At 53.4% G+C, this 17,537-nt stretch overlaps 1 protein-coding gene across 2 annotated transcripts in view; it reads left to right on the top strand.

Moving 5' to 3' along the window:
• The window catches only part of Ntn1 (netrin 1), a 198,744-nt gene extending 186,146 nt beyond the window's left edge, over nt 1-12,598 (top strand). The window contains exon 7 of one of the 2 annotated variants that reach the window (NM_053731.3): nt 8,726-12,598. In NM_053731.3, coding sequence (NP_446183.2) covers nt 8,726-9,054 — 329 coding nt within the window. In that variant the 3' untranslated portion in view covers nt 9,055-12,598. The remainder of the gene's footprint in view (nt 1-8,725) is intronic. The other variant, XM_006246568.5, reaches the window with a different exon arrangement.
• Nucleotides 12,599-17,537: the final 4,939 nt, after the last annotated feature.

The raw sequence follows: 17,537 nt of genomic DNA, 5'->3' as shown, positions 1-17,537 counted from the left end.
TGTTTATTAGTCCACCCCCTGTAGAAAGACATCTTGGCACTACTGGATGGAAAACTGAAGATGCTTTCACATGAGCCTCAAGTGTTCTACCTGACAGCCCTGCCAGTGATTTCCAAGGACTCGGCTTGAGGGGAAGTGCTGTAGACATCCTGGCCCTGTGTGGTGTCCATGCCAGTGTGCTGTGGCCCAGGCGGCTGAGCAGTGAAGGGCTCTGATAGATCTCGGCATGCCTTTGTGCCTAGGAACCTCCAGAGTCAGTGGCAATGCTGGGTGACCATAGCTGAGCCAGGACTGGGCTTCTCGGTGGCCCTTGTGAATATCTAGTGGCCCTGCTTTATCCTCAGCTGTGTGGGAGGGAGGGAGGTGGCGTTCTTTCTTATTCCTGTGGCTCACCGAGACCCGACAAGGTAAAACAACAAGCTGGGTATCAATGCTGTGGGATCCCAGGCCTGAGCTTCCTCCTTCCCCATGTCACTGATTTAGCATTTGACAGCCTGGAGTAGACATAGCAGCCCTCAGATGGCTCACAAATCCATACTGTAGGGGAACACTGGCTCTGGGCTTCAGATCAGACTTGGAAGAAAAGCCACACAAACATGCTGATGGGTAAGGAAGGAGGCATGGTTCCCCCAGGGGGGAGCCCCTGAGCTGGCAGGCAGAGGGGATGGCATAGTGAGTGATGGCCGTGGTGGTGGTAGAGATGGAGGAGGGCTGTGAGGAGGTGGACTTGTGGTGGTGAGCAGGGAGAGAGGCAGATGTGGAAGGGGGTGGATTACAGGGTGATGGAACCGAGCGGATAGTTGGCCATGGTAGCACTACTGTCACGGTGGAAGTTCTGCTTCGAGCGGCAGACAGAGCCCAGCCTAGCCCTTGTCTCAGACTGGGAAGAAAGGAGTCTCATAGCTGTGGGCCTGGAGCTTTGCCACCTTGTGAGCATTCTCTCTCCTCCTCCTCCTCAGTGGCCCTGGGATCGATGGTGACTGTCAGCAACCTCACTCTCTTCAGAGAGCCAGGTATCTTAGCAGCCAAGTCATAGAAGTGAACTTACCATATCTACTCCAGTGACCCTGGGTATGGACGCTGGTATTAGACTGATGTCAGGCTGCTGCCTTTTCAAGGCAAGGTTCTGATGTGAGCCGCAGGCTGCCGGTAGTAATTTCTGGGAAGAGCCATGTCACCCGGACATCCTCTGGTTGAGAGGATGGGGCACAGACAAGGCAGCAGCGTGCAGCACGGTGCTTCAGAGGCTTGCTGATCCTCCCTAGGGTCACTGGCCCCCTGAGGATCCACCCGTTTCTCCAGCCAGATGTGACCCCCCCCCCTTACTGAAGAGTGCCAACTACATATGGATGCCAGATGTGGAACTGGATCTACATGAGTCAGTCTGAGGTCGTGGAATGCGGGTGACCACCAGGTTGGGCAGGAAAGGCCAGGCAGCCCCAGTGACAGCTGGACAGCAAAGATTCTGTGCCCACAAGAAAGTGGCTCCCCTGGGGAGCCAGGTGGGGGGCTGGTAGGAGCAGCCCTCCCCAGCCTTGAGCCTGGCCTCCTGCCACTATTGCTCCAGCCAGCCCAGGAAGGAGAGATGGCTGTCCTCAGTCTGGGCAGCGCCAGGCTCTCATCTGCCTGTGTTCTGGTCTGCCATGTTCCTTTTTGCTCCCCATAGTTTCCTGTGTTTTTTAGGAAGCAGTGGTGGCTCAGTGGCTCAGAGAAACCACAGAGATTATCCAGTAAAGGATGTCTTTCTCCATTTTACAGAAGCTCAGGGAAGATGGTCTAGCCAGTGTCTAGTGATGCAGGGCAGAGTTGGGGTACACATCCCCAGGGACTGTAGTCTCTGTTGCAGAGGACCCCAGCATGCCAGGCTTTGATCCTGGGCTTCCTATCCAGCAGTCTCTGTAGACACACCAGTTCCTCCCTCCAGAGACATGGCCTGAGGTAACCGTATGTCCCAAGCTATCACACTTGAACTGCTTAATCCAGGGAGACCAGCTGCCAGGCATGGCAGCGCCCAGCCCTCCACAGGGGTCAGTATATAGCACCTATGTGGTTCCTGAAGTAGAGTTCAGATGATTTGTGTCTCCTGGGAGAAGCAAGTTTGGAGGGGGTTGGACTTCAAGGAACTTGTGGGATTTCAGAGCCAGGCCTGTTATGGATAGGGCACATTGGTTCTGCTCCAGCATGGGACAGAACTCCAGATGTAGGTATCTTGGGGAAGCTTGGTAGTGCCATTCCAGCCAAGGCATCTGGGAGGAAGGAGCTGTTCTTTGCTCCAGTTTCCTGGAGTTGGAGCCTCATGGGGGAAATGGAGGTTAGCAACACTAGACTTTCTTTGAATCCTGGAGGGGGGTAGGGGTGCTGGGACTTGGGCCTAAGTCACACAGAGGAGGTTGTTTGTTACCTCCTCTTCTTCAGAGGCCAGAACTCCGTCTCTGCCAAGACCCTGGCCTGGGGCTCACTCATCATCTACTTCCCTATGGGCAGGTTCTGAATCAATACCCAGAAGGCTTTGCTCTTCCCAGTGTCTAATTTGGATATAGTTGTATAGGTTGGGGGTCTAGCCAGTATGGGAAGCAGGTATGGATGGCTGGAGCAGCTCATGAGATCGTGCAAGGTGTTCGGAGGTAGGGTGTCCTTTTAGCAGCTCAGTTTATCTCGAGAGGTAAGCAGAGGAGCAAGGCCTGGCAGGGGCACTGCACAACAGAGGCCAGTCCTCCAGATTAGGCCACCACAGCCTAACACTTGTGGATCTGAGTGACGTGGGTGTTATGGTTTGCATAGGAAATGCCTCCCAAAGGTTGGGAACTTGGCAGGTGAGAGACCTGGTTGAAGAGAGTGGGTCTTGGGACTGTGTCCATGCAAACTTCACCTTGTCCCCAGTCCCTTGCTTGCTTTCTGCTTCCTGGCTGTCAGGAACTAAGCAATCCTGTTCAGCATATTCTCGCCACCATGCTTGGCTTTACCATCGGGACTTAAGCAGTTGAGCTCACTGGGAACATATCATACCACCTCTGAATCTGTGGCCCAGATAGAGTGTCTCTTTTATGTTGACTGCTCATTTTGTCACAGTGAAGCAAAGGTTGTTGACACACTGGGTTGAACCAGTGTGGCTGCCTATTGCTCAGGGCCAGGACTAATACCTTCTTCCAAGATGGTTCTCTGATGTCCCTTAACTCCAGGAGATGGTTTCTCCTCTCTCAAGATTAGAGTAGCTGGAGGCAGCAGCCAGGATTTCAAGGTTGTGCTGCTGGCTGCTAGGTCTGTCATGGTAGACAGGACTGATATACATATAGGTCTTACCATGTGTGCCCACCCCAGGTCTGTACTCTGACGGGTGCCACACTTTCCATATAGAAGCCCTGGGAGCAGGGCCTGACCTGGGCTGGCCTGGAAGTGCACAGTCAAGGCTACATTTCATGAAAGCAGCTGAGGATCATGACACACTCTTTCCACCTGGAGATTTACAGGGCTTTTGAGTTTAATGGTTTCTGTGGGATTCGTGTCCTCCCCCATCTTTCCTGGCTGCTGTCTCTAAGGCAAATGGGTGACAAACCTTCCTTTGCTGGTCTGGCCCAACAGGAAAGTATAGATGGGTAGGGAGGGGAGGGGGAAGAGAGGGGCAGCGGCCCTTAGGAGGGGCAGCTGTGGGTGGCCCCCAGGGCCCACTTTGAGCAACCTATAAATCCTGGAAGGCTCTAGAAGGGCAAGAAGCTTCCCCCACAGAAGCGCTAGAGAGAGGGGAGTGGCCATGGGGAAAAGCTGTTGCCCACCCAGTCTCTGCTCTCTCATGGCTAGCCCAGCAGGTGGCTTCTGCCCTACTGCACCTTCCTCTATGGCTGTGGGCTCTCAGCAAGCCATGAGTTAGCCGGCAGGGCATCTGCCTTGCTTTCATAGGTCAGGCAGCTTCCCCAGAACCCAGCCTCACTTAGATCTCAGGGGCAGGCCCTTTAAACCTTCGTGCAGGGCTATCTACTCCTGTTCCTACCTGCTGATGCCAGGTTCTTAGAAGGCATAGAGCTCCCTGTAGCCCTTGATGGCCCCTGGTCCAGAGCTGGAGTAGGGCTGTAAGGGAGGTGGGTTTTGAGGGAACTGGCTCTGGGCAGAAACAGCAATTTCCCCTGTGGAGGCATTAAGCACAGGATAATGGCCAGGGGCTCCCCTTGCTGCAGGTTGCCTTTAATGGCCTAAGAATTCCCCTGGCACTGGACTTAAGGGAGAGGTTGAGACCACTGGGAAGGGTGGCCACTCCCTTACTTCCTTGGTAAGGCGAACCTGGAGCTGCAGCTAGGGATATGTGTAGGCAGCAGATTGAATTCTGCACTCTGCGACTGAGAGAGACTGGCTGCCCTTGTGCTGCCTCAAGACACTCCTCCACACTTGGCCTTCCACTTCGCCCCTACACCAGGAGCAGCATAGGTGGCCCTTGTTAAATCTGAGTCTTGTGGGGTTGGCCCTCAGAGTCCTCACCTCCCTCTTCCCCCTAGAGACACAGCTGGGCTCTGCCACTGGTCTCAGTGGGCAGGGCACACAAGCTCGCTGGAGATGCTAGAGAATTCAGGTAGGGATGATAGGCTTTGTGGTTTACCCTGCTCTGGTAGCTGAGAAACGTCCTTAGCATTGTGAACTGGAAAATTGCTGAAGGGAGCTGACCACGCCCCGTGCAGTTACAAGGTGCTGAGTTCTGGGCTGCTCTTAGAAGCCCAAGTTTCCTGCCCAAGTTTCAAGCTCTCCCCCCACCCCCATTAGATTTTTCCCTAAGGATCTGTTCCATCCCATAGCTGGTTCCTCCCCAAAGAGCTCAGCTGGGGTTGCAGACAGCCTGGAAGAGCTCTTCCCAGCCCTGATTTTGTCTGCCACCAAGCGTTTTGAAGGCACAGAAGGTAGGAACAAAGATGCTGGCTCACCTCACCTGTTACCATTGAGCAGGAGACAAGGGAGGGAAGGAGGGAGGGAGGATAGGTATGTGGTGTGGAGCCAGTGTCTGTCTCGCTCATGGGCTCTTGTCTTTGCCCCCAGCACTGGCCCACTCTCAGAACTGAGGACTTCCATTCCACCAGCAACCTGTAATTTCAGGCCTCCCAGCATGCTCCCTGTGCCCATGACCACCTTGCTGGGAACCATCTCATCACCCTCCTTTCTGAATGGGAGAAACCTCACCTGAACCCCAACAGAGGATAACATCAAGACATAAGCCTAAAGATGGGGGGTTAGCACTCAGGCGGGTAGGTGGGCGGGTTTCGCTGCAAAGCTATTTGTCCTGCTCTAGCAAAGTGCAGTTGACTGTAGAGAAGTCTTCGGATTGCAGTCTAGGTGGCGAAGAAGTCTAAGATCAAGGTACCACCCCTTCTCTCCTTCTAAAATGCCACCTTGTTGCTGTGACACCACATGATGGGGGCGGCAGGGGCTCACTGAAGCCTCTTAGAGGACCACTGCTCTGTGTGTGTGTGTGTGTGTGTGTGTGTGTGTGTGTGTGTGTGTGTGTGTGTGTAGCCCACATACTGCTGAGTTCACTTTTTAAGGGCTCCCAACTCCTAAATACTGCCATTCGGGCGGGACACCCACACGAAGCAGGGTGTAAGAGTTCTGTGTGGCCCTAAGACTGGCAGAGCTGTTGCTCCACTTCCCTCAGTCGCCTGGCCAAGTGATGTCATGTATCACCAAGTGCTATCTAGGTGTAGTCTGGAGACCTTGGTCCTTCCTCATCAGAAGCAGCAGCCAGTTAGAGGTGACAGCAGCCCTGGTGTGTGCCACGAGGCTGCCAAAGTGTGCTCTCCCTAAGTGCACAGAGCAGGTCTGTTTGAGGTCACGTCTTCGATGTGTATTTTGAATCTTTTTAGTGGTGTGTGCACTGCGGGGACTTGGCCCATGCACTGTGTGTGCAGCTCATACGTGGTGGGCTTTGTAATGTGCGGAGACGTTGCCAAGGGCAGCGGAAATGTGGATTTTTTTTTTCCCAGCATAATCATATGAATCCCGATGTCACCCTCCCTGCTTCTGGGCCTGCTGTCTCAGCCTGTAGTTAGGAAGGTCCCTACCACAGAATTAGTTAGATCTTTTGGGGACAGAAGGAACACAAATGCTTTCTTTAACTTCTTAATTCTTGAACATAGCAGCGTCCTGTGGGGACCTTCAGGGCTCAGGTGAAGCAGGCCTCTTGAGGCCTGTGGTAGTTTCTAGGGAGTAGAGCCTGCCTCCACAGAATAACTCACTGAGAGGTCTGAGGTAAGCCAGTGATGCTTATCTTCAGAGCCACAGTTGCAGGACCATGAGAGGGAAAGTCTCCAGGGGAATCTTGGGGCACAGCCCAAGGCTAGACCATGTCCAGCCAGCTCTTCTCCTGAGTTCTTTTCTGTAAAGCTGAGACCCTCTCAAGCCTGTCCATCAGGCTGAGGGCCAAGACCTCTCTAGTTATACTGGAATGGGGCCCACACTCATGACCTCACCATAATTGCCTCTGGAAAGGCCCTGTCTCCAGATTGTTATTCTCTGAGTACAGGGATGTTAGGGCTCCAACAAGGGAGCTTGGGGCATCAATGCTCCGAGTCGGGATTAGACTACATCATCAAGGGCCCAGCCAGAGGGGCCTCCACGCAGCCAGCCCATTCCTCGTCAGGCAACACTGACTGGCCAAGGATTGCCACACAGGGAAACTGCTGTGTCCTGAGAGGTTCATTCTGTATTCAGCTCAGTCCCCGGGAAAGGAAACCACAGCTCTCCTGATCACTTAGCTGAGGGGGCACTCAGTTGCCACGGTGACCTCTGTCTGCAGAGTCACTTCTCTAGGCTGGAGGGTTTCCCCACCCCCCATCCTCAGAGTTCACACTGAGTGTTGAATCCCTTGGTGACAAAAACATGGAAACGGTTGCCATGGCAACCATTCTTTGGAGCCCTCAGACTGAAGTGCAAAGTTCAGGATACCCAGGAACAGCTGAAATGAAAATATGGGAAAATCCACCACTTCTCTCACCCAGGAGGGCAGGTTGGAGCATCCAGTGCTGCTCTGCCCCCAGCTGTCCACTCTCCAATCTTGGCCAGCCAATGTGGGCACAGGAAGGGAGCAGGGAGGCCCCCTCCAGAGACCCAGGCCAGCTTTCTGATTGTGGAAGAACCAGGGAAATTATAAGCTGGGCTTCCCCTGGGGTCTCCAAGTCACTGCTGCTCTTTGTCAGGGGGTGCTCAGCATAGTCCAGGGGTAGTGCTTCTCTGCCCTGTGGGGATGAAGTGTACACTCTGTGACATATGACATACTGGGTCAGCACAGGAAATCAGCCCTGGCTGCGGGGATGGAAACGATGTCTGCTTCCCTCAAATGGGGCTGAGCGTAGCTGAGGGCTTCCCTAGGAACCTTCTGGACTTTAGAGGGTGTGTGTTCCTTTCTCCCCGGCAATTCCTAAGTAAGCTCCAAGAGGCTCCTACAGCCACTAATGTTCAGGAAGCCAATGCATACACACTACTTACCACTTACAGCCTCTCAAAAGCCCCGCACCAAGGAAATTCTTGACGGGAACCTGGTGCTCCATACACTTATTTGAACAAAGTTCCTCCATCTTTTTTTGTTGTTTATGTGTACACAAGTGGGGTGTTTGTATGTGCATGTGTGTAGGTCAGAAGTTGAGTTTGGGTATGTTCCTGTTGTTCTCTACCTTGTTTGGGGATAGTCTCTCATTGAATCTGGAACATGCCAGTCCCCAAGGATCTGCCTGTCATCCCCAATGCTGTAGTTATACGTGCTGCTTTGTCCGTGAGTTCTGAACTCATGTCCCCAGTGTTTGCCTGGCAAATACTTTGCTGACCCAGCCTCTCCCTCATGAACATGCCCTTCTACTTTAAAGTGCCTTCCATGGGAGCGTCTTCTCACATATCTGCTGTTTATCCTCAGTGTCTCTCAGACCAGCAGCATCGGCACTCCTGGGGGAGCATGTGCAGTGGGGACTCTGGGCTTCACCTGGTTCTGTTGAGTCAGAAGCTCAAGGGTGGAGTCAGCAATAATTGCAGAAGCTCTCCAGGGGTGTCTGGCACAGTCTGGTTTGAGAACCCCTATAGCAGAAGACTAGGGGCAGGAGATGGAGGGATGGAGGGAGAGATAGGGCTGAACCCGAGAGGCTCCAAGGGAGGTAGCAGCCTGGTGGGGAGTGTTTGAGGACCCTGGCCCACCCTGGAAAAGGACTGGCCAACTGGCAGGCTCTTTTGATACTGCTGTACTGAGATTCCCTGATGGGCTGTTTCAGTTTGGTTGAAGTCAGGATGATTTGGGGGGCAGTGGGGGTACATCCTAAGGCTTTGTGTGAAGTGACTGGAGCCTTTGGAAGTATAGACATATGAGGTGCTCCTTGTTTCCAGAGTGGTCAGCACTGCTGTCATCAAGGCCACTAAAGTCTAAAGGTAGACTTTACCCAGAGAGCTAAGGGCACGCTTAATCTGTCTAACATACTTGCCTGGAGTCTCTATAAGAGATCTCAAATCTCTTCCAAGAGGCAGTGTTAGGGGGCACCTTCAACAAAGGCAGGAGCAACATTTCTTGGAATAGGGGTCTTGGCCCAGGTATTAGCTCAGATTCTGGGATCAGATTTACTACAGCTCACCTATTGCCCATGGGAAGCCTTTCCAGATCCCATTCCAGGTTCTTGTAAGACACGGTGCAAGTAGGGCCCATCCCATCACAGGACCTGGGCACCTGGCTGCACTTGCCAACTGTGGCCCACAACACCCATTTGCTTCCCTGCAGCTGTCCAGATCCACATTCTGAAGGCGGACAAAGCAGGGGACTGGTGGAAGTTCACAGTGAACATCATCTCCGTGTACAAGCAGGGCACAAGTCGTATACGCCGTGGTGACCAGAGTTTGTGGATCCGTTCGCGAGACATCGCTTGCAAGTGTCCCAAAATCAAGCCCCTCAAGAAGTACCTGCTGCTGGGCAATGCTGAGGACTCGCCTGACCAGAGTGGCATCGTGGCAGACAAGAGCAGCCTGGTGATCCAGTGGCGGGACACATGGGCACGACGGCTGCGCAAGTTCCAGCAGCGGGAGAAGAAGGGCAAGTGCAAGAAGGCCTAGCGTGGAGGTGGCGCAGGCTCCAGGAGGGCGGGCAGGGCGCTGGCAGGGGCTGGCAGCCTTGGACTTGGCCCGCCAGGGTTTTTCCGGGAGGGTGGGGGCGGGGCGAAGTCAAAGTGGGGCGGGGCCCTCAGTGGCTCCGCCCCAGCCCCACCCTCACACCCCTGGCTGTTCAAAAGTACCCTGTATTGACAGGCCAGGCCCTGGAGAAATGAGGACAAGACATAGCTACCTCACGGCGCTCCTTCCAGAATAGAGATGCGCTTCCCTAGGGCTAGGTGGGGGTCGCCGTGGAGGGGTTGGGGGTCCCGAGAGGCGGGAACAGAATGGCGCAGTGGACCACAGCCACTGTATTTGATGGTTATTGAAGGGGATGTGAGAACTGTGAATTTTCGGGCCTGCAGCCTGGGTAGGGGCAACCAATCCACCACCAGACACTAGTCATGCCCCCCTCCTTTCTCCATCACCTGCTGTCTAGGAATTCCCACAGGACTCCAGACTCTGACAACAGGTCCCTATGTCAAAGGGCCAGATGACACTGGGATCAGCCAGCTTCGGGTCTCCACTGCCACCTGCTGGGCTGGTCTCCTGGGCGGAGTTCACCATCTGTAGGGAGGAGAGGCTCCTCCTGGGGTCCGCCCTTCCCCAGTGAGGCTGGCCCAGGCTTCTGGCCCATCAGAGGGCCTAGGGCCTAAGGACCCTGAAGTCAAGCCGGGTGGTCACTGCCTCTGCTGGAGCTGCCTGTGGAAGGAGGCATTGCAAACCAAAACCTCCCAGAGAGTTTCCTTGCTGGAAACTTGGAAACAGCCCTTTTTATGACATTTTCCAGGGGAGGGGGAGGGGTACTGGCGGGGTTTAGGGCAATGACACTATTTGTGTAATGACATCAGCTCCCACAAGGCCTCACAGCAATGTCAACAGCTGGAAAGGGTCTGGTCAGGCCTGGAATGCCAGCGGCTGTACAGGCAGTTTGAACCGGGCTTGAGGGAAGGGGCTTGCCTGCGTCAGGACAGGGTTGCTGTTCAGCGAGGTGCCTGGTGTCCAAGCTGTAGGTAGGCAAGGCCAGGAGTGGTCAGGTTCCTGGGGCCCAAGGATGCTGTGACTACTTCCTGTTGCTACCCTCACTGCTGGCTCCCAAGGAAAGGGACAGGCTCCTAGGTTAAGAAACCCATTCTAGCCGCTAGCTGTCTTGGTCTAGCCTGGGCAGTCTGGTCCATTCCTTTCTGGCTGCCTTCTTTGTGGAGGTCCCCAGGCCTTCCTGTATGCCTAGCCCTCTTTTCTCTTAGAGATTTAATGTCCTCATGCAGGCAGCTCCAAGCTTCCCTTCTGGTTGCTTCCCAGGCCCCTTTAGCCTTTCTCTGCATCCCTGCACTTGGGCCTCTAGCCTCACGCCCCGCACACTGGATGAGAGGCCTGGGCCTCTCAGTCAGGAAATTTGTTTCATTTCCCCTGTCCATTTGGCTGCCCTGGAGGGCCATATGAGGGCTGAAGCTCAGCCCCTTAGTGACACGGCTCCCTCTGCTTCTCTCACTTCTGCCCACATCACCACTGCCACTTACTGAGCACCCTCTTGGTGCCAGGCACTTTACCCATTAGCTCCTGGCCTGTTTTCATTACAAACCCACGAGACAGGGATTCATTCTTGTCCTCATGTCTGCCAGTAAAAAGATGTGTCCACATGCCCAAGGTCACGCCAGCACTCTGACCTTACCACAGTTGCACATCAGCTATTAGCCCACTTGACACTCCCGCAGCAGCCGGAGAGAGTGGGGTGGGGTAGTGGTTATCACTGAGACCCAGGCAGCTTGTCTCTTGAGAACCTTGAGGCTATAAGCCTGGAGTATGGTCTGGGACAGATACAGTAACACCTCCAGAAGTGACATGGAGAGTGATAGGGCACGAGGAATGGACTCCCTAGAGGAAAGCCTCAGGTGTGGTCATAGAGAGAGCCTAGAAAGACGGCTTGGCTGCATCACAAGCAGGAGGAAGACTATAGGGTTTCAGAGAGAGGCTAGCACATAGACCTACCCTGGCAAGGGTCTTGTGGCTTCCCTGGTCCAAGCCTGAGACTGAGGGCAAGGGCCATTATCCAGGACAGCCACTGTGGTTTGTTGGGTGCCATCTGCAGTAAATAACATCCCAACTGCCTGGCAGCTCTTACTTCTGTACCAGCATGGCGTCTGCCCTGGCCAGCTTCCACCCATGGACCTTGGCTTCCAGTCTCACCCGGTGTCCAGTGAAGCCCTCCCCCAGCCAGCCCCCTGCGAAGCAATGAGACATCTTGTTAGAAATCCACCAAGGCCTCTTGCCCTGCCCACTGTGGCTATTAAATAGCCAAGATTGGCCAAGTTATGGATAAGGTCATTGCTGAGAAAGCAGAGTTTGTCACAGCTGCCACCTCTGTTCTGGGCTTAAATCCAGCCCACCTCTCCTCTGCCTGAGAGCCAGCCTTAGGAAGGCAGCTGTCTCCTGCCCACCCTGGGCCCCACCCTAGGGAGGAGATGGGGAAGGAGAGGAGACATCCTATTTGTACAGTTAGGAAGGCGTGCAAGATGGAGGTAGGTGTTTGAGTTTGCAAGTGTATTAACAGAGTTGTGATATGTAGGTCTTTGAAGAAAACCATACCACACTAGTCACTTACCAGTCAACCCTCCCCAGCTGTCCCTCTGCTTACCGTTTGAGTAGTCTGATCCCCTGCCACCAGAAGGCCTCCTTTGCTGACACACAGTGGCACAAAGGCGTAGGGTATGGAGATGGGGTGCTCCCGGGAACACCTGTGAGCCTCTCTGGCCTCTGTGGCCAGGGCTTCTGGCCTGGAAAGCAGGGCAGGAGGCAGGACCATCAGGCTCCTTCAGATGGGAGGGAGGGTCAGAAGCCTAGGGCAAAGCCCAGGGAGGCTGAGTGGCCTCTCCGAGGGCCTTGGGGACTTTCTAGAACTTTGCCTCAGTGGTTACATTCAGGCTCTCTTAGAATTGCCCCTGAGCTGGAACAGGACTGAAATGGAGACCCTTTGGGACTGACCTGGGAGATGGTTCCTTTAGGGTCTCAACACTGAAGGGCTCTATCCAGGAAACCTAGAGAGTGGGCAAGTTAGGCTCACGAATGGGCTGTGGTTCACAGACAGACATTCCTGTGGACCAGAGCCATGCCATACCCCAGGGGTATCAAAATTCTCTTTGTGGGGCCCTGCCCCAGCCAAAAACTAAGCCAGCCTCACCTCTTGTGTCAGTGGACATCTTTCCCCTTTCCCTGACCTGGGTACACCCCCGGCCTCCCTCCTGTGTCGCCGATTCTGCTCACACAGAATTGTAAATGTTTAGTTGTGACCATGACATACTGTTTGGGCCAGTGTCCCTTTCCAATGCGTACTAATATATTATGGTTATTATATATGAATATATTTAATGACATGGAGAAAGTTGTGGATTTTCTTTTTTTTTTAAGGTTTTTTTGTTGTTAGAGTTGTAATGGGCCCAGACGGAACTTGTAACGTGGCCCTACGTGATGGAGCTAAATTCATATCATTAAATAAACTCTTGTATACTGTTCTGTGTCCCAGCCTTTCTTGGTGGCCAGAGCCTTGGTGGTGTGGCATGTGGGGAGGTAGAAGGGCGGAGGCTAACAGTGACTTAAGGAATATGGCGTCTTGCCCTAGGACACCCCAGCAAGACAGAATCTTGTGTGTTTTAAACAAAGAGCCCTAACTACCCAAAAAAGGCAGGAAAAGTGTAGCCTTGTTTGGGAGGTCCTAGGGCTTGCTGGCTCTGACGGCTGCTCTAACAGGCTCTCAGATGGGGCAGTCCACAGTGCGATTCCAAAGTCACCACTGGGGCAGATCCCTCCCATTCCCTGGAGTTCCCAGGCAAGGGTATAAGAGAAAGGAGGTTCCTCCCACCTTGCCCTACCCTCACCTCTAGGTTCAGAGCCTGCAAGCCCCTTTCGACTTCTCTAACTGTCTCCTCTTTCCTCTATTCAAGATGAAGTATAGATGACAGAGGTTGATAAAACTCAAGAGATTGTGCAAAAAAATCCCCGCCACTGCCCAGCCCCCAGCCCACTGAGGCTTAGCGCTGAGCAGGGCCTGGGCCTGTGCCAGCACCATGCAGCCACCAGGAGCTGAGCTCAGTAGTTTTGGAGAGGCTATGTTTAAACTTCCAAATGGTTGTGATTTCTTGACTGAACAAAAAGCCAGCCCCCTGGGAGGATGTGCTGCCAGGGCCTGTGGACCAGACGCTTTCCTGTACCCAGTGGTTTTGAAGACAAGACTCACCTGCTGGCCTGCTCCAGCCCCTCAGCAATGTGGGCTTTGGAGTGCCCTGACTTTCAAGGCATGGAAGTCTCCCCCTGCTGCAGAGCGGATAGGTAGTTGGGAGTATGACACTGTTGGGTCAACCTCCACTGAACCAGCTCTGAGGAGCAGGGTTCCCAGCCAGGTCAGGCAGGAACACACTTGGACTCTTGTCCCCCAAACAATTTCAGAAATGGGTGCTTGCTGAACACCAATGCCTGGTGGTGGGTAGTTGAGGACAGAAAGCAGTTCCTGGTTGGCTATGCAGACTAAGGAAAGAGCAAGGCCTTGTCTGTGGTATCAGGCTCCAGGGGCCAGCTGGGGCTGAGTTCTGTGACTGTTTGGCAGTTTGACGTTCATCTTTGGTCATTTTAAGGTAAGAGTTCAGTTCTCAAGGACTTTCCATGATACAGCTTTTTTTTTTTCCCTCTCCACAAAGCTGTCTGTGTCTGACCCCCTCCCAGCCGGGCTCTGTGCTGGCAGGAAACACACGGTTGATCGGAGGCATGAACATGGACTGAACAGCACACTTGCCTCTTAGGGCCTTTCACCTGGCTGGGAAGACAAGGCACTGACATCTGTCCAGTGCTAAGAAAATATTACAAGCAGGGCCTCTGCTAAGCACTGGCCCAATGTGGAGGGGAAAGCTGGAAGAAGATGGGAGGAAGCCCCAAGGAAGCCGAATAGACCTTATCAGGACCCGGGGACTGGTTCAGTGCAAAGACCAGAGGCCTACCTGGGAGGGTTCATGCACTGAAGAGGCACCCTCATTCCATCTCTGCATTTCTCAGGAACAGTGCCTTGAATGGGGATGCCCACCCAGAATAGACACACCCTGTGGTCTCAGACTAAATATAGACATATAGTAACTTCTCCAAGAAAAGCTGGAGTAGAATAGCAGCCAGTGAGAAATACTGAACAGATTAACTCATTGCTCTTATCAACCTGGAGGCATGGTGGGACAGCAAAGCATTCTGGGAGGAGATCGGGGCCTTTAGTTGGCATACAGTTGGGAGGGAGCTTGGGAATCCTATGGTACAGTAAGAGGATGGCTAGTTTGGTCTTATATTTTAAGAGGTGAGAGGATACCCACTTAGCTTCAGCAGGAGCCATACAAAAGCTGCCAATGTCATTACCTGAGGGAACAGCTGTTTGGCCGGCTGCTGGTGGTTCTGACTAGTCAGGAAGGGCAGCTCTTGAAACTGAGGATCAGTTGAGAACTCTGTGGCAGCCCCGTGGTAGGAGAGTTCCAAGGATCCAGATTCATGGAGCTGATGCACAACCCCAGCAGGCTGGCTGGCAGCAGGCACCAGATTAAAAAGGTGCAGGAGTTTCTGTGTCAGATCTGCGAAAGACTGGTGGATGCTATGTCTCCATCCAGGCACTGCAGACCCGCTGAGAAGGTTTTCTTGGGGTTGACAGCTAGGGTTCGATATAATTATTAATAATCATAACACTTAAATGGAGCAAAACTGTGGTGGTGTCCCAGTATCTGGACTTCTTTAAGGTGCATATATTAATAGTCAGTTAAGTTAAACAATTCATATGCTGTTGTTTTAATAAGGTTTACTTTCATTGACAAAGTCCCTGAAGAGAGCGGTACTCTGGCTGCCCTGCCTCTCTGTGTTCTGTGAGTGGTGCAAGACCTAGTCGACCAGTTCCAGAGTGCTCACTGCAGGTCTACAGACCTGACATATTGAAGCTGGACAGGAGCTGTCACCTGGGGTTTGAGGCAGCAGGCTCTCTGGTACACCTCACTCAGTTGGTTATGCCTAGCTGCTTTTGATGGAGTGAGAAAGCTATCTTTGAGGAAGACTGACGGATGAGTCTCCCTGCCTGCAGTGCCTATGGCTGGGACCTCAGGTCCTCAGACCAGAACGTCCCAGGCAGCTTTCTCCCTACTCTCTGCTGCCCATGGGTGTACAGAAGTGAAGTAACTTGTCCGGGGTCACACAATGCCCTGACTGGGCCTACAGCCCACTCAGCCAGAACAGAAGCTACTGTGTGGCAGACATGGGCCAGTGTCTTCCTGAAAAGGGCTTTCAGTGCAACTGAGCCAGGCCTTCGTGGCTCTGGTTCAAAGTGTCCCACGAGTTGCCGGGGCTTCGTGCTGAGCAAGTCAAGAGGAGGTGAGAAAGTTAAACAGACTATCAATGCTGCCTCTTCTGAGCCCCAAAGTGGGGGGCTCCCAGGAGACACTGTTTGTACAGATTTGGGGTTTCCCACAAGACAGGATGGCAGAATCTGCAGATTCCTGGTCTTACATCGGATGATCCATTAGCAACCACCCTGCCCTGACAAATGTCTCTCAGGGCATACTGCATCTAAAGCCTTGGCCTACAGTCCAGCAAGGCTGCTGTCTTCCCAGTCACAGGCCCCTGACACAAGCCCACTCTTCTTCACCTCCAGTCTGTTCCTCACAGCCTGCTTCACACCCTCTCTACCTCCTGGCATACCATGCCCACTGACATCCTGCTAAGTCAGTTCCTGGGGCCTTTGTAGCCTCAGGAACCTGGATATCATTGGCTAAATCAGTAGAAACTTGGCTTGCTCTCACAGTTCATGTACAGTGAAGAGTGTACAGGGTCCTGAGCCCGCTGGACACCTGGGCTTAGACTGGTGTGACAGGAAGAGGCCTTTTCCACCTGAGCCACGTAGCACGCTGTGCTTCAGTTCCCTACCCAGTCCTCCCAGCAGTCCTATAAGGTGGGGCAGCGGAGGTGGCGGTGGGGGTGGGGTCACCTTTTTCTATATGAGGCCGCTGGCACAGAAAGGGGACCTGTCTGTGGTCACAGAACTGGTAAGTGGTGTGGCAACCCCTGGGGTGTCTGCAGCATGATCCTTGCTCTCTTGTCTTCTGTTCCTGTTGTCTGGTGGTAGAACGGGGTAAGTAGTTTGGCCAGAGCTGTGAGCTGAGGTGATGTGGTCTTGAGGTGAACATTTCACTGCTGACCTGAAAGCTCCCAGAGACCCTTTCCTCTGCCAAAGAGACCCCAGTGCTGTCCTGCCTGCCTGCATTTTGGTGTGAGTCAGCGTCAAGCAGGGGCCTAGACTTCCCAGAACACTTAGAATCCTTGGTCTCAGGGTCCCAGGAAAGGGCACCAGTCTAGGTGACACTGGGGCTTTCTTCCTGGTGCCTGACTCTGTCCAGCGAAGGCTTTGGGTTATGTTCTCTTGAGGAATGTTGCAGGACCTACCACAGGCCTCCTCACGGAAACCAATGCTATGGCAAGAGTTCTGTCATTAGCTTTAGCTCTTCCTTGTTCCTCTGTGATAAAGCCAGGCTAGCTGTCCACCCTGCTTTCTGTACAGAGAGGAGAGAGAGCATGTTGCCGGGGCCCTGCATTCACCTGTGGTCCCGGTATCTTTCAGTCAGGCTCACTCTGGGTCCACTCTCTCTGAAGTGAATATGCACCGCCCTCACTCTGGATGCACATGACTTCAGAGCCCGCGGAGAGGCTGGGAGAGGCTGGATGGAGGCAGCACGCTCCTGCTTTATCACCAGGCTTCCCTCTCACTGCTCCCTACCTCAAGCTCTAAGACTGCTTAAGGTGTCAAATTTGTCTTTTGTTGTTGTTTTTTGAGACATAGTCTCTCTGTGATTGTCCTCAAACTCAGAGATTCACCTGCCTCTGACTCCTGAGTGCTGGGGTTAAAGGCGTGGGCCTCCACATCCCGATTTTATTTTAGGAGGGTGTCAACCTTGAAGAATGAGCTTATTATCACTGCAAAATGGAAAAGGGTGCGTATCCAAATACGAAGGTGGTCCAGGAACTCTTCAGAGCAGATTAGCCAGCACTGCTAGGTGCTAGCTTTGTGGGCAATCACACATGGTGGCTGAAAGAGTGGCTGTTGTCCAAGTGGTTACGCCTTCTGTGTGGCTCTTGCCTTACTTAGGTCCTGCTATCTGGAGACCCAGACACATGATCACCCATTTATTTGCACAAGGGCACGTGACTTCCCTGGTAGAACCAGCCACCAAGGTCACACACTGCATATTAACATGATAGCCCTCAGGATGCCCAGCATACAGAGGGTGCCTGGAATCCACTGGCAGCTGTGGGGCAATGGCCACCTGAGGGACTTCTGGCTACTGACAATCATTGACAGAAGACAAGGGACACAACTGGGCCAGTGCTCTAAAAAGGTCTCCAGAGCCACTCTGCTCTGTTCTCTACCCAAGCAATGTACACCAAGA

Source organism: Rattus norvegicus, chromosome 10 (genome assembly GCF_036323735.1).
Source record: "Rattus norvegicus strain BN/NHsdMcwi chromosome 10, GRCr8, whole genome shotgun sequence".
Classification (NCBI taxonomy): domain Eukaryota; kingdom Metazoa; phylum Chordata; class Mammalia; order Rodentia; family Muridae; genus Rattus; species Rattus norvegicus.
This window is presented reverse-complemented; position numbering and strand designations above follow the sequence as displayed.